The sequence below is a fragment of the Cygnus atratus genome, chromosome 5 (genome assembly GCF_013377495.2).
Source record: "Cygnus atratus isolate AKBS03 ecotype Queensland, Australia chromosome 5, CAtr_DNAZoo_HiC_assembly, whole genome shotgun sequence".
NCBI lineage: Eukaryota > Metazoa > Chordata > Aves > Anseriformes > Anatidae > Cygnus > Cygnus atratus.
Window position 1 is genome coordinate 11,882,284 of NC_066366.1, and position 16,964 is coordinate 11,899,247.

The 16,964-nt window shown below is 36.2% G+C and overlaps 1 protein-coding gene across 6 annotated transcripts in view; it reads left to right on the forward strand.

Moving 5' to 3' along the window:
- The window catches only part of MADD (MAP kinase activating death domain), a 67,839-nt gene extending 52,575 nt beyond the window's left edge, over positions 1 to 15,264 (forward strand). For all 6 annotated transcript variants that reach the window (XM_035550191.2, XM_035550190.2, XM_050711060.1 and 3 more), the window contains 7 exons: positions 149 to 256; positions 341 to 505; positions 1,838 to 1,910; positions 2,293 to 2,399; positions 7,161 to 7,230; positions 12,041 to 12,087; positions 13,720 to 15,264. In XM_035550191.2, the coding sequence (XP_035406084.1) occupies positions 149 to 256; positions 341 to 505; positions 1,838 to 1,910; positions 2,293 to 2,399; positions 7,161 to 7,230; positions 12,041 to 12,087; positions 13,720 to 13,827 (678 nt within the window). In that variant the 3' untranslated portion in view covers positions 13,828 to 15,264. The remainder of the gene's footprint in view (positions 1 to 148; positions 257 to 340; positions 506 to 1,837; positions 1,911 to 2,292; positions 2,400 to 7,160; positions 7,231 to 12,040; positions 12,088 to 13,719) is intronic.
- Positions 15,265 to 16,964: the final 1,700 nt, after the last annotated feature.

The window sequence follows — 16,964 nt, forward strand, 5'->3', positions numbered from 1 at the left end:
CTTTGCACAAAATTGCCTCTGATCAGCTGTATTAAAAATACTTTTTTTTTCTTTTGTTTGTTGAAAATGCTTCTAGTGTCACCTACTGGACATTTTTCAATAAAATTGTTTTCAAAGTTCATTCATGATGGCATATTTTCTTATCTAGAATGGACGGGAACTCCCTGTGAGACCCAGTGGCAGCCGTCACATCAAGAAGCAGACTTTTGTAGTCCATGCTGGGACAGACACAACAGGAGACATATTTTTCATGGAGGTAGAGAAAAGAACAAATATTAATGCAACTAGTAGCATTCAATAAATAGTATTAGAAATCTCATCTAACATCTTGTGCTCCCAGGTGTGTGATGATTGCATTGTGCTGAGAAGCAACATTGGAACTGTGTATGAACGTTGGTGGTATGAGAAACTCATAAACATGACTTACTGTCCCAAAACAAAAGTTCTGTGCCTCTGGCGGAGGAATGGTCAAGAGACGCAACTGAACAAGTTCTACACAAAGAAGGTACACATTTTATTTAATAATGAGAGAAGTCAGTGCAGAACAAATATATTGGTATGTCATATTCCATGTTTTAATCAAAGAATTGTATTCCCTCTCTGGTACTGATTATTAAACTGCAATGGCTGTTTAACAGCACTGATACCTGAAGCTGGCATTATGCTTCGTCATTTACCTCGAGGCAATAGTACAGCAGGATGTAATTTAAAAAAAAAAAAAAAGGTAGCTTTTACTTGATTTTTTTGTTTGTTTGAAGAATGCAGAGAGAGTCTAGTGTCTGATTGAATTCTGATCCATGAGGGAAAACACTTCAATTACCAAATATTGAGTGAGCATGGAGGCTTACAAAGATATTCAAAATATTGTGGTAGATTCACGGGGTAAAGCTAAATAATACTTTACCTTAGTAATGGATTTAATTGTGTTGATTTTAACGGAAAATCCAAACTGATAAAATAGATGAATTTTTTTTTCCTTGGCCCACATATGATTTTGCTGATTTCATGCATGTCTATTTTCTCCACTAATTTGAGGGCCATTTTCTTTTCCTTATAATTATTTGCAAATATAAAGAAATTGCTTTAAACCTATTACAAAAAATCAAGCAACTCTTAAACTCCAGTAATGCCTGAACAATGACCAGCAAGCAAGAGGTAAAGATTTGCAACTGCAAGTGATATATTGAAAAGCTATTATTTTTGAGGCAAAGGAATTAGATTTCTGCTTCAAAAAAATAATTTTACATGGACCAGGTAATCATAATGCAGGCGTAAATACAAAGAGAATGACAAAATCGGTACACTACAGAAGTTACTCAGAAAGCTAACTGTATGTATTTGGGGCCTTGGATAGAAATTTCTCCTAAATTTTACTCTGAGATTATGGCTTAACTATCATTTGATATTAGAGAGGGGAGTTGGAAGTAGATAAATAGAAAAATGTGGCTTAAGGAAATTGACATAAATAACGAATAGATAATTCATATGAGCATTACCAGTAACCTTGATTTCTGAATGTGAAGAGGAAGGGAGGGATTGTGATACTGTTTTTAAGCTTTTTCTGCACTAGGAAAATGAGTCAACTTGGTTATATTTTTCATGAGCATGTGCCAGGGCATGAACTATTCACTATAGCTTGGGCAATTTAGCTGTGAAGTAGATTCCCTGTCAACTTAGGAAAAAAATATAAATACAATATAGTAATTAGCTGTGGTTGAATTTTTACAGGGTTTTGCTGTTGTGCACCACATGAGGTTTGTTCTTTTTGTAGAATCTTGCTATTCGCTTCCCTTGTAATGTGGGAAAATAACATTGTTTTGCTCTTTTTATATGTTAGTGTCGGGAATTATACTACTGTGTAAAAGACAGCATGGAGCGAGCAGCAGCAAGACAGCAAAGCATTAAACCAGGTACAAGATCTTACTTGTTGGGAATATTTGTTGCTTAATCTGCAGTCATCCAGGCTTTGTTATTAATTTCTTTAAACATAAGGGCCTTTAGTTGGAAATTTGAGAATAGCTTTGTACATCTAACTGTATGTACACAGCACATAATGTTACCATTAGCTTGCCCCCATGTATCTCACTCTAGATCCAAGCAAAAGCAAAACACCTGTATAGTGTCGTATTTAAAGTGGAGTAACTACCAGTAAAATCAGAACTTGAAAATATTTGAATATATCACGACTTGGCTGACTGCTTTCTGTTTCTTCTTTTCTTCCCCTTTTCCCATCCCACCCTCTCTCTGTTGTGTGTGTGTGTTTGTTTCTTTTTCTTTCTTAACTTATCACAGGCCCTGAGTTGGGTGGTGAGTTTCCTGTGCAGGATATGAAAACTGGTGAAGGAGGTCTTCTGCAGGTCACACTGGAAGGAATTAACCTGAAATTTATGCACAGTCAGGTATGAGGGAAATAGATAAGATGACTATGTGAGCATGAAGCTTTTTGCAGCACACCTGCATCTGTGTTTCCTCTTGCCAGGGTATCAGCAAGAACAAGGGACTGATGGGAGCTGATGGGAGTAAAAAGTGCATGTGTATATTTACACAAAAGCACACATGCACATTTTTATGTATATATATAAAAACACTGAAATTAGATCCTCAGGAGAACTGTAATGAACTGGGGAAAAAAAGTTGGTACAGGTTTCAGCTTCTTGTTTCTGGTGGTCAGAATTGTGTAAGCACAAAACAAATGGTAGTGGGATATCAAGGGAGAGAAAAATTGTACACTGGTAATCTAAACTGTCATAATGCATCACATTGTGAACATATCCTGGTGGCATAAACTGTCAGCCTTAGAGATAGTGTTTGAATATTGCAGATGGAAAAGGTGACCTATGTTATATGTAGTCTGTCTCGTTTTAAAAAATGAGGAATCTGTAGAATTTAGTATGAAAATAGAATGAGAAAGTGGCTGTTGCTGTAATTCACAAAAATAAGAATGAATTATTGATTCTTTTTTCCCTCAAAAGAGCAGATTTTGTAGGCATAGAGGAAACACAACTAGAATTGCCATTTCTTCATTTTTGTGGATGTTGTTTCTGTTGCTTCCTTTGATCCTTGTTTTTTATTTTGCTTTGTGTTTTTTTGTTTTGCATATGATATTAAATGCATGCTGTGCTAGACAGTAGAATCCTCTTTTAGGAGAAAAAGAGTGCGTGTGTGTGTGTAAGTAACAAAAGCTTCTGTCAGTCCTCTGTGGAGTGTTTTTTCCTTTCCTTTCCTCTTGACTAGACTTTTCTCTCCACACAAGCTTTGTTCTTCTTTGAGTAAACATCAGTGTAGATCCCACTGGAAGTGCACGTGCATCTCAGAATCTTTATTTAATACTTCTCTCAAGATCACGGCATCGTCATGTTCATATATGCCAGTATAAGGACTGGAGTGTTGTGAACCTCCTTAAATTTTCTTCCTATTACCAGGGTAGAACTTGGACTACAGCTGACCTACTGTTGTAGTATTTCAAACCCGCTCTGTGATGAAACAGTCTACCTCTATGACTTTTTTTTTTTATTACTGAAAGATTGGAATGAAACCTTAGGGAAACCTAGTGCTCATTCTTACTATGGGACTGAAGGGACCATTAATGGTTGAATTTAGCATTACAGTCACTGAGTCCTGTGTTACCAGCAGCACTCCTAGAGTATTAGCTTTATCATGTCCTTTCTGATAGTGAATGTTGTTCTAATTTGCTGTCAGTGATGAAAATTAGTACATCGTTTCTGAAGGATGGTCTGTGCAAATGGACAGATGAGACCCAGGAAATATGCCAGCTGTCTTCCCCACCTGTAAAATTATTCTGTCTCTTCCTCCACTTTCCAAAGAGGCTGCAGCCAGATGAGTTCCCATTATTTAGGATGGATATTGAATACGTTGAATTCCTGAGTCTGTTAGATTTATATTGTCAACTGGCAAGGGAATTGAGTATGTAAGATGCATCCTGGTTTTCCTCCATATCAGAATGGAGTGTCTAGGTAGACATCAAAAGTCTGCCAGTTGAGGGTCTGTAAAGAATAAACAACTGTAGCATTTATGTAAAGTACTCTTACTAGTTGCACCATACAGAAATATCCTTTTCAATTCCATCATCTTTGGAGCTAAAGGATGCTTGCATTCTTATTCTAATACTCATCAATCAGATTGATTTAATAAAAAGTCTGCTGTTTTAGATAAACTGTCCTTTTCATTTTTCATATAAATGAAATGGATTGCTCCCTAAGGCAGTTAGTTTCAGAATATGGACATATATGATTAAAACCAGGAACCTATAGCCATTTCTCTTTGTTGAAAACTGTAGAAACTGACCAACCAATGGCTACAGGACCTCATCAGACACAACTTTGTCTTCCTTTCTTTACTCCATATCCAGGCCCTGTTTTTAGCCTTCTTTTCAAGTACTCTTTTTTGTCAAGACAGCTTGGAAAAAGAAGGGTTTTCTGTTGCTCCGCTTGGTTGGAAGTCATAGAAATAATACAGTTAGTTTCAGTGTTAGAATGGTGCTGGATTTCATGAAACTGTTTTTTAAGTCTCTTGATCTGTAGCTTGTGTACATTAGCACTGCTTCATATGAATTCCTCTGGAAATGTCTTAGATGCATGGTGGGCCAACCTATTACTGACGCATGATAGCTGTCTTTAGCATTCACAAATTGTCTCACCATACTGGCAGTGCACATAAGTTTAAGAAGAAAAAAATGTTGAAGTCTATCTGTGCCTAGCAAGTCAGAGGAAGTCCTTCTGTAATAAGGAGGAATCAGGTGTACCTGTGACATTGGCAGGCTATTCACAAAATTCCAAATTTAAATCTACAAATTATATAAAATTATAATAAATTAAAATATTAAAAAAGTATAAAAAATTATAATAATTTATACAAATTATAATATTGGGTTTATAATAAATTATACAAATTATAATATTGGGTAACTGTCCCAGTTAAGAATTTGTCTGTGTCAAAAATAAATGGAAGTTTAATATGTAGCAGGCATATGCCCACTTACAGTAGGATCCACACTGAATGCTCTGTCTTGAAGAACCATTTTCCCCAGGGTGAGTAACTCTTATTTCATTTACATGCTTTTTTGTTTTCTGACTGAGAGAAGAGCATCTCTGTCCCTTAAAGTAGTGACAAATTGCCTGTCAACTGATACGTCTTCTGAAAATTGGTAACTTAATATAATTTTGATAAATAAAATAAATTCTGATATGGCCCGTAACTCTTTATGCCGCACTCCTTAATGTTATGCTCACATTATGACAATCTGGGGCAGTCAAGTCTTTCATCCAACTTTACTGTTACCAAACAAAATAGCCAGTGTTTCACCTGAGCCTTTCTATTTAATTTTTGAATTTTGATTACTAGCAAAAACATCTTCACAGAAAATATTACAGAAAGAGTAAACCAAGTACAATAAAGAAAGTGTTTTGTTATGTCTGGTTTTCTTTATTGCCATCCCTCAAAAAATGTTTTTGACCAACTGAACTGATAAAGACAAGGGTGAAAACTGACAAAAGGAAAAAAAAAATAGGATTAGTTCTCCTTTCCTTGAGTGTGTCAATATAAATAGAAGGCAAGCTTCAGATTTTGTGTTTAGGTACATCAGAAGTTTAGTTTTTGATACTGATCAGAAAACATCCTTGGACTATTTGTTAGTTCTCTGGTAGTAAAAATAACTTGAAAATCAACCTGACTTGTCTCAAATATATGGTGATCATGTTTACTGACCTCTATTGATGCAATTAAGCCTGTTCCTTAAAGAAAAAAAAGGTTGCTGGTGAGCTTTCTGGTGTTGACTTCCTTTGCTTTTCCTGGGTAGTATATCATCTAGGGCCACATGCGTTTTGTTACTACTGGATTCAGAAGTGTTGCAGCGATTTCCTTTCCTTTTTTCCCAAGACAACGTAGTGTATCTAGTAACTTTTTTAATGAGGTCCTAAAGTTATGGCTTCATAAGCATGTAGGAACTGAAAGTGTCAGTCCAGGCTATTGTAATATAGTCCTGTAAGTGCATCTTTAAGATACTGGAAATAGACTCACTCTGAGTGTTAGTGCAATGTTAGTCTTGGTGTTTCTGTTGCCTTGAAAAAGCAAATGTATTAGAATCTGATGTGTGGATTTGATTATGGCACTTTCTACAGCTTCTTTTGTCTGTGTATTTGCTGATCCTTTTGGAACTGTGCATACGAGAAGGGACTTTTATATTGTGAAACATATTGGATATTGAACAAATTTAATATGCTCAGAACTTGTTTATTCATGCAATCGTGTTGTTTAGGTTCTAGGCTGGAAAACTTAGTTGTGTAGTTCTTTTTTTTTTTTTGTCTTTTGGGGTTCATGTTTGTAAAAAAATGAGTTAAAAGCAGGTTTGTTTTCTAAGTGACTGCCCAGCTGACAGTGGCCATTTGTGAAGTGAGCGTATGATAGAGAAGGGCCCAAATGTTCCCATGCTGCTTAAAGCAGAACACTGATGCTGACTTTTAAAGGAGACAGTTTCAAGAGCAAGTAAGCAGGTTAAATATCATAAACAGCAGTAAAATCTTAAATGGTGCAAGGCTGTCAGGGAGGAGGGAGATTAGTAATTTCTTATTGGATTAAATTTGATTACTGGATAGGTTAGGAGGGTCAGCATCAGGGTGGGAGGTGTAGTGTCCATAACCTGCCCTCTGTGCCGGAGGAGGATGCATGGAGGGGCAGAAACTGGGATGGATCAGAGGCTACAAATGATGTCAAATTTGGGAGCTGGCTTTTTTCTCGTCCCCCTCTTCTGTTGTATTTCAGGTGTGTTGGTATTCTTTTTTTTGCAATAACTCATTTGAGTGCCTGAAGGGGTAGCATTGTTGGATATGTCAGAGTTACTAACTCCTTCGTTTCTCTTCCATGCTTTCTCCTCCTGCAAGGAGCGGAAGGTACTTCATCTTCTGCTGTCTTCGCTTCTTAGCACTTTTAAGTTATTTGTTGATTTCTAGCATTGTGGCAAGTTTGTCTTTTGAATATTTATTTCACCCTTTATTTATATATTAAACTGTAAATGAACTGGTAGTGTATGCTACAACACTTCAGGTTGTATCTGCTATGGTGATGTTTTTGTTTAACTTTGGATTTTATTTTTTAAATTTTTTTAAAACTTACTAATTTTGTGTTATTTTCTCCTGTTTTTGTAGGTTTTCATAGAGCTGAATCACATTAAAAAGTGCAATACTGTGCGAGGAGTCTTTGTCCTGGAGGAATTTGGTAATTACATTATTTTGATATTAGGTCTGTACTCACATGGCAGTAACTCAAATTTCCAATCTTCAGATTCAGAGTTACACTGCAGTTTCAGAAATAGAAGAAGAATGTAGATTGCACTTAGAAGTTGCCTAACAGGGAGATGAGTGACAATGTAAAAAATTTGTGTGTTTATTTTCATCATATTAAGATTTGTGGCCTAGGTATTCTTTGTTAATAGACAAAGAAGATGTTCTGAGTTTTGTGAAGCAAACAAAACAGCAGTTAATCTTTGATCTGTATAAGATTTTTCTTTGGTATGTTCCTTTTTCTGATTCTGGGAAATCATCTTTTTTTAAGCAAGACTTGCAGTTGATCTTTCTCAATACTGTGCTTTCATTACAAAAAAAAAGCATTGCTAAAAGTTTCTCCTTCGCTTTGTGTGGAGTTTAATTTTTGTTTTAGATCATCTTTTGTAAGGTTGCACATTAGACTGTGTGTGGCTTTTGTTTCAGAGCATAACTAGCAAAGAGTGGTAAAGATTAAGGATAGTAGAGAATTTGTGTCATTTAGGAGAGTTATTGCCGTTATCTATAATCTGCCTACAGTCTAGTTTGGGGAAAGTTCTGGGTTTCTATTCAGTGTTAGTGTCAGTCAGTCTATACTTAAATAGTTGTCTGAAAAAAAGAAAGAGTGACTTCAGATGCGGCTCTCCATAATAATTATCCATACATACGCTTCTCTTGAAATACTCCCCAGACCTGTATTGATTTATTCTTCCACCTATCTGCGATACAATTTACAGTTTTGCATACTTTGGCAGTTAATCAAAATCTGTATTTGGAGCTCCGTTTACCAAGACTGATTGTTCTTTGGTGCTGTGAATAGAAGGTTCTGACTGATGGATTCTCTCTTACGATGTAAAAGAAATTTAGTATGAGAGTGCTGGAATTAATGTCTTCATCCTGAATACTGTGTTGTCTCCTTTTGGTGATACAAAGTTATAAGGTATTCAAATTATAAAACCTTTCTGACAATTATTGTTTGCTTGTTTTTTGCCATAAATGAATCTAATCTCCCAGAATTTTGGGATTTCAAACTGTGAACAGTTTTTCCCCTTGTCTGAAAATGTGCATGGTTCAAACGATCAGATTAATGAATTTAACCACTAGAAAATTTTCTGATAGTTTAAATGATCGATGATGTCTGCATTATATGGTTGCATATTCCTTTAGTATCATGTTTTTACCCTAATGGACATGATTGATTTTACTTTTGATAGAAGCTGCTTAAGGTGGTAAAACTTTATTGATGGATTTTACAATTATGAGAGTTCAAAAGCCATAAAATTAGCTCAAACCATGGCTTCAGCTTTTCCAAGAACAGAGATTGGATCCGAAATGAATCTCGGGTCATTTTTGGAGACCCAAAGTTCTCTCTTAACTCTTAAGTGTTCTTTAAAATTTATTTAAACTGCCCAAGAAGAAAGACAGTGTTTGTTTTATGTATTCCCAATCAACTTCTGTTGATGACTCTGTGATACAACTTCTAGCCCCTAAATAATAACCGTAAGGGAAAAAAAATGTTGTTTTACAGAAAAATGAAGAAGCTACTGTAAAATCTAGATGTATGATAAGGAACTTATGGAAGGGTATTTTTCAGAAGTAAGAGAAACAAAATTGGGAGTTGGATGCTACAAGCAAAAGCTGAAAAATTAAATAACTTATAAAATAAAAATACCCTACTCCCAGAATAGAGGTCACAGACAAGAACCATTTTAAAGATACTAAATGAGATTTACAATTTGCCCATCCAGCTAATAAACAGAAGAAAGGAAGACAGATGTTACAGAAAAGCTAAGCTCTCCTGTAGTGCAGAACTGAGCGATTATCTGAGGGCTGCTCTTTTGATTGTTAAAAGATGAGAAGACATGTCTGTCTGTCCTGTTCAAAAGAAATCAACATTTTAATTTAAAAGTGAATCGATAGTGTTCACTAAAAGGTTGCATGGCCTTCTTGAAAATGAAGTTATAAAGCTGTGTTTAAACATTGTGAACCTTGCATGCAATTTCACTATAGAGAGAGTATACTGAAGTAGTGCCTTCTCTTAGAAAGGTGGAACGTGCCAAACATACTCCAGTCTGATGGGAAATACTTCAGTGCAGGATTTTATTTTATTCTGTGAAGCGTAAGTGCTCCAACTGTAGCTATGACATGTCAGGAAATTAAAGGTCAGTCTGTGTAACGCTGGGCTTATATGGCAGCATGAAAATTGGAATTGTGATTTCAGAGCAGGGTGCAAAGAGATGTTCAGGAATTGTTGCCCACAACAGGAAATGGAGATTTAAAGTAGGTGAGGAAATGTGAGGTTCTTCCCTCTGGAATTTGAGTTACTGCTGTGTACTTGTGCTTCACTTTCTTGTGGCCCCTTCACCGCGGCTACTATGAAAACCTTCATTCTCCAGCAGGTAAAGTGATGTCCCCTGAACTCATTCTATGGTAGTGCCATATTTTCATTCACAGGACCAAAGGCTGCAGGATGGTGCTTAATAATGTACTCCCTTCATCCACTTAGTTTAACAGCATTAGGAATAAGTTTTAATGTTAGAAGAAAAGTACTTCTGCTAATCTCTTAATTTGAGTTTTGGGTGGGGTTGCTTTTTTTTTTTTTTTTTCCCTTCTGTATTCTGCAGTGGTAGTGCTTTGACTTCTGTGGGTGTAAATCCAAGCCCACTTTTTTATTCTTCCTAACCCAGTCCTCTCAGGAGAATTTTCCACACTGAAAGGACTGTGAAGGAGTACTGTACTTAAAGAAAAGGCAATTTATTGACTGCAAAGTGAGAAAGATGGTACCTTGCCTAGGTGCTCTCCTGTGCCCTCTCTTCCTATTCTCAGTTATGATACGAGACTTTACAGTTTCCCTTCTCTCCTTCCCTTGTGGCCCAAGGTCCTTACAGCTTTCCCTTCCTGCTTTTTGAAGAGTATATGAACAGTTATATGTTATCCAGTGGGCAGTGAGACTTACACAGCTGTAAAAATCCTACCCTATTTGGCTGTGCACCAGCCTCACTCCCACCTTTACCCCCTGGTGACATGGAGTTAATTTGGAACATCTGGTGCCAACGGGTAAGGTAGCTTGGATGTGCACCTCCTTATCTTCCCAACTCTAGTTACTGGTATCACTGGGGCAGTGCAGCCTGGGTGTGCACTTCCCCTGTTTTCAGTCATTAATGTAACAGCCATCTTTCCAAGGAAACAGAACTGAAAAATCAAACAAATATTATATTACTTCTTAAAATCATACTCTACTTTTCACTAGATTTTTTTTCAGGAATGACAATACCATGACATACTAGAATTGGTAGGCACTGGTTTGTACTTTGAGTACCTTCCCAAACCCAGTCTGCACTGCCTACTTTTGGCCCCCTAGAGCGTGATCTGTCTCCCTCTCCAACATTTAGCTGTGTCATATAGTTAAAAAGATGACATCTGCATGGATAGGCTTTGTTGTGGATTTTTCCTAGTTACTCATACTGAACTCATCTGCCTCTGTTTCTTTTCTTGTCATTAGTACAGTGTGTAATAAATCACTTACCCTTCCTCTATGAACCTGGTATGATTTGGTTTTGCATAATTTCTATACTACTGCTTCTAAATTTTTTTTTGTTGTGATACAGAAATCCCATGGCAAATTTCAGCTATTCTGGAAGGGAAGTATTCAAAGGTGGTCTTGTTATTACGCTGATCTTAACATTTAAAATTTGCCATTTGTATGTTCTTAATGTGGTCTTTGTTCTCTCCTGGTGATTTCCCATGGTATCTGTTCACAACAATATTTGTAGACCAAGTGTGAGGTTAAAGGCGCAGTTCGCATGCAATGCACACTGATGGGATGGTTACAGCTCACTTTTTTATGCATTCCACAGTGAGAGCAAAATGCAAATTTTTCTTTAGCTATATTATGTTCTTTAGCTATATTATGTTCTTTCTTACTGTTAGTTTGAGGCAGTGCAAGGGAGCAACATTAAGTTTTCTGGATAATAGATTTTTCATCAGTGCCCTAATCCTCGTTTTGTATAAAATCTGGAAAACAAGTAGAGCCTGGTATTTTACGAGGATTATGTAACTGAAATCCATGTTTTATTTTAAGGCAATTTGTTCAAAAGCAAAGAACATTTTCAGTGAGTATGTCAAGTTAAAATGAACAAACACACACATCCTAAACAGGAAAAAGACTATTTTGAGAAACTCTTGAAATACAGATGGGAAACAGTCTTCCAGTTTAGAAAAAAAACCACAACTCCCTAATTTCCTTTTTTTTTTTCTTCTGGATTTCACTAGGTTACTACCAGAGTGTCAAACAGCTCTTTTGAGATTTGTTATTCAGCAGGGAAGGTTTCAAACATCTAAAGGGTAAAATCTTTGGGAATCAAGTACTGACAAACTCCTATGGAATTGTTGGTTTGTTCCATTGCAGTAGGCATTAATCATATTTTGCCATTAATGTTGTTGGCTAGCAGGAATAAGTATTATTAGAAAAGCCAGAGTCTTTAAGAACCATCAAATATCTATTGTGATTTTCCAAACAGAGACAATGAAATATTTTGCCAACCTGAGTAATTCATTATGACATTACCAGTATCGTCAAGGACGTGTAATGTAAGGCAAAGAGAAAAAAAGGTATCTAGAAGTGAGGGATAGTGAGATGCCCTGTTCCTGCACCTGCTGTCTGTGTGCATCCCTTCCCTTTCCTATGGGAACATTGTGCTATTTCTTTCCCTTTTTCCTCTCGTTTTTTGAACTTTTTGTTTTGTCTCTTGCCCGTCCGGTTTTAGTTCCTGAAACTAAAGAAGTGGTGAGCCACAAGTACAAGACGCCAATGGTGAGTCAACTGTGATGCCTTCTGGTAGTTCTTTAGAGGATATATCTTTATATTGTCACATGGAGAAAAGAATGCAAATCCTGCAATCTCAATGCAAATGCTAACACTGCAGTGAAGCACAAGCTTCTCTTATGTTGCCTTCCCTTAATTAAAACCCTTGTGAACTTGTTGATTCTTGTTCCTATGACACCAGAGAATCTCGCAGGTAATGTAGAAAGTGTGGTCTCTTTCACTAAATAGATAAGCCAAACCAGCTAGCTTGCATCTTTAACTTCAGCACAATATGCTATTGAAACTGTTAAACTGAAGACAGTGCAGAACACAATCCATAATCCACAGAGCAGATGGAAAAGGAAACTAATTCCTGGGCGTAAAATGATTGCTATCTGAGTTTATGAAAAATTCCATTCTCTTCATGAAAGTAAGCAGTGAGACAAGAGATAATAATCAGGCTTATATGTACTTAGGAGGAAGAAACAGACACCAATGATTATCATCATAACTGAAATTTCTTCAGTTATTTTCTCTGTAGTGTGGTGTATACATTTGGTAATTGCATGGAAGCTGACAGTCCTTCAAGGGGGAAAAAAAGCAAGATACTTGAAGAAGGAGGAAATGTGTTATAAACAATGTTCCTAGAATATATGTAATTTAAGAAGCAGATAGCTGTATTTTTTAACAAGCCAGTTCAATGAAAACGAATGATAATTTACAGAAGCATTTTAGCTTGTCCTATAATACAACAAAGCATGCTGTCATACATGTTACCTTTACAAAGATGGTAAATATAAGCCTCAGTATACAGGACAAGAACTTTTCAGATCACCAGGATAGCCAGTATTAAAACTTGGTTATAGACTGAGTTTGTCTTACGTTCACTGAATTGTGCTGCCAGTTGCATGCTAGACAAGGATTTTCTGTTAAGTAATAGTAGACATAATCATTTAAAAGCATTATTTGTAAATCTTACTAATGGTATGTGAAAGCCTCTGCTCTAAGACAGTGACAAAAATGTTTGGTGTTTTTTGTATGAAACATGCAATGTTGGGTGTTGTTTTTTAATATATATATATATATATATTTAAATTAAAAAAAAAATCCCAGCTTTTGTTAGCCATGGATTCACTAGGTTTGATTAACAGATAACAGGGATTACTAGTCCTTGTACTTTTGAGCATAAAAAGATTACCATTGTGAATAAGGAAGAATCCTACCATCTCATTGAGTCAAGGTATAGTATTGGATGTTTAGTTTTACACGTTTTTTTCGTTAGTTTTTTCGACCCCTCCTAGAAAAATGCTTTTAACTTCATGCAACAGGCCAAAAGCAAATATGTAGAATGTTTTTGCTAAAGCACTGGCCAACTGTCTTACTTAGTGTACTAGGCTTAAAAATTATGAGTAGTCATACTATCAAGCAACTAACACTTTTATCCCCAAGGTGTTTTGTTTGTTATAAGGCTTGTCTTCTCTATTTCAGTTAGAAAGTAGCATGAGACACTTATTCCAAATTTTGTTTGTAGCAAGAGTATTTGTCCCATGATGGCATACAACAGAATACAAAATGTGCAGTGGATTTTATAAAATGCTAAATCATCTGAATTTTGTTATCTCCATTTCTAACTTTTCGTAGGCTCATGAGATCTGTTACTCCGTGCTGTGTCTCTTCTCTTATGTGGCTGCCATTCGTGGGAAAGAGGCAGAAAACAAAAGCAAACCACCTCGGCCAGTTTCCAGTTGATCATGATATTGGGAAGTACCTACCCTTCGGCACACTGACGTGCTGCAGTATTCCCATTTTTACTGCAGTTACTGGATCTCACTTTGCTGTCTTCTGTGAGAACTTGATTATTTATGTATGACCCTGCAAGTCTTTCCCCATAGAAAAATCTAAGGCTTCATTGCTCAGTCTCCTTCTGAATTCATCCTTAACAGAGTTTTTATATGAGCTGTTCATCAGACAATTTTGAGCATCAGCATCCAGCTGTGAGTGACCTACTCTGGCCATTCCTTGGAATTCCCTTTTTCTTAAGGTGGCTAACATAGCCTGAGTTCAGTTGTTTTTTTTTTTGTTTCTAGTGGTATTTGTTCCAAATTTATCACTTTACAACTGCAGGCTTCTGCTTTCAAATTCTCTCATGTGCACAGTGGAAGCAGTCTGGTCCTGCATGTTGTTTAAGTGTAACGTTTTCATTGTTTTCCTTCTGTGTTGTTCATTTTTACCCACCAACATGGAGTTCTTGTCACATAGTTCTTCAAACCCTTTTGGTAGAGATGAACAATTTAGCTACTATAGTCTTAAAATATCACGTGACAATTGAAGTTTGGCTATTAAATTGCTCCGTCTGTGGAGATGACTGCTTCTCAAGTGGGAAAAGGAGAGAGAAAGAGAGAGAAAGAAAAACTCTGAAGGTAGTATATTCTGAAAAACCCTGACACCCCATGAATTATGTGGATTTTCAGATGGGAGTTTAGATAATATTTGTAGACATCTCAGCAGTATAGTTAATAGATACATATAGCACTACTGAAAGCAGTTAATTGCAGGGGGCAGAAAATGGAAATGTAAAATTTGACAACATTATTGGCAGAAGCACATGTCAAACCAATGTAATTCTGGGTTCGTAACTATATCCTATATAAGATATTTCTATAGCAATGTACAGAACATACTCAGAAGCTCTAAGGATTATCCGGTCTCCAAAATTTTTAAGCTATTGCTTTTTTTCAATCTGTACTTGTATATCAAGGAATTTCGCAAATACTGGGTTAATGCGTAATGAAACGCCTTCAGTTAAAATTATCCATCACATTCCGTATTTAAAGTAGACTGAATATGAATGTTTCTTGCATCCTGATTTTGTTCTTGAAATGTACTGCACTTGTATGGAAAGCTCTTAGGATGCTGCGAGGAGAGACTGTCTGGAGAAAATAATGTTACATGTAAAATACCTGGAAAAATGCTCTGATGCACACTGATGTATTGTACGTTTTGACATAGGATTCTGAGTAAATGAACCCAGAACTAACCCTGTTTTGGCTTGGTCAGGGTCTCTACCATTCTGAATGGAATAAACTAGTAATGGGTGAGGAAAAGATGTAAATATTACAGTACCACATCTATTTATAGAAACTGTACAGCTGTCTGAATGTGAAAATAAAATGTCATTCAACCAGCAACTTGTTTTCATCCTCCTGTGCTTTAGCTTTTCTATTCATGCAACTTACCCTGGAATTAATGTAGTTATATACAAAACACAACATACACATACATGAAATAATGAAAAAGAGCAAACCATATACAGAAAAATTACATTTCTTTCCACATCAGCAGTTGAAACTTGTATTTTTGTAGTTGTTTTCTTCTATCGTAACATCCATGTAATTTGTATTAAAAAAACTGAAAAACATAGGAATAACATACACATCTGAATTATTGATATATTGTTTGTGGACATGCAAATAGAAGCAAAGTATAAATGATTTTTCATACTTGCCAAGTAAGAAAGCAAAACTAAAATTAACAAACCTTGAATTTAGCTTGTTTTCTTTGATTTTTTGAGACTTTAAGTTTTCTTATGGCAATACTGGAATTTTTAGCAAATGTGTTCTTTATCTTACTATACTGCAAGTTGAAATCCTTCAGTTAAGACTGAAATCATGTTAGACTGCATAAATGTTCCACTAACTGCAATGCTGGGTCCCATTTAGGTAGACAATATTAATTTAAAAATTTTAAATATTATGTTAGCAGGCCTATTGACACACTCAAACCCACTATAAAGAGAAGAATAAGGTTTTAAGTAACAATTGATGCTGTGCATTTAATTGTTGTCTACAGCACCCTTTTTCCCCTGTAAGGGCTGTCTTTGTGTGGATGTATTTTTGTGTGACTGAAAATCATGAAGTATAATCTTTTGGAGCCATGCATTATAGACTGATGAAAAACTTCGGTCCCAAGTAAGACTTAGAAGGGCCTTATAAGAAAAATTGCCTCCTGCCCCTTTCAATAGCATTTTTGTTACAGAAAGCTGCGGCTTAACAGTTGCAGAGGTTGCTGTTCACAGGCAAGAATCAGTAACAAACTCTGCAAATGGGCTGACACGGGGGTTTTGGCCTTCAGGTGAGAGCAACTGAAGAAATTCTTGAAATGTATGAAATCTTTCTTGTACTTGATGATGTGTAATTGTGCTTGGCAGGTGTTCTGCTGAGGGAATGTAGCACATTCATCTGAGATAAAGGCATGCCGTACAGTGTTCACTACTAAATACTCATTGCGGTTCTCTGGAATTCTAATACAGCTCTGGAGGTCACATTTAAAACTGGTCTAAGAGTGTAAGTCTTTCAGAACACAGTCTTCTATCCTTTCCACCTTAGCTTCATCACTCCTAAATGTTGAAAGGTATGTAAACTTTTCTTTGGAGGAAAAGAATAATTACAGCAATTTGCATGTGTTTTGTCATGTCCTACTTATTTTGATCTTCAGGTAAGAATTCCTTAGTAGCCATAAAGCACTTAGAGGCTTCTAAGCCTTCCAAAATTAAATGGAAGACTGAATATTGGTAGTAATAAATAGTGCAGGAATACTCATGGAACAAAATGGCTTAACCTACCAGTTTTACCACTAGGAGGAGCCCGTGACTTAGCGTTACAATATTTTAAGCTGACAACCTTTTTATTTTAACACTTGTGATATTTCCAAGGCTCTTACATAAATAGCAAATACATTAATTATGTGACAAAGATTGATGAACTTGCCTTAAACCATAAGGCAGTTGCTTGTCCTGAGTTTTCAGAATGACCAGTAACCATTCTCTGCAAATATTAATGTTTGTGACTGGTCTTCCTGGCAGTTATTCAAAGTGGAGCTGGAGTTCC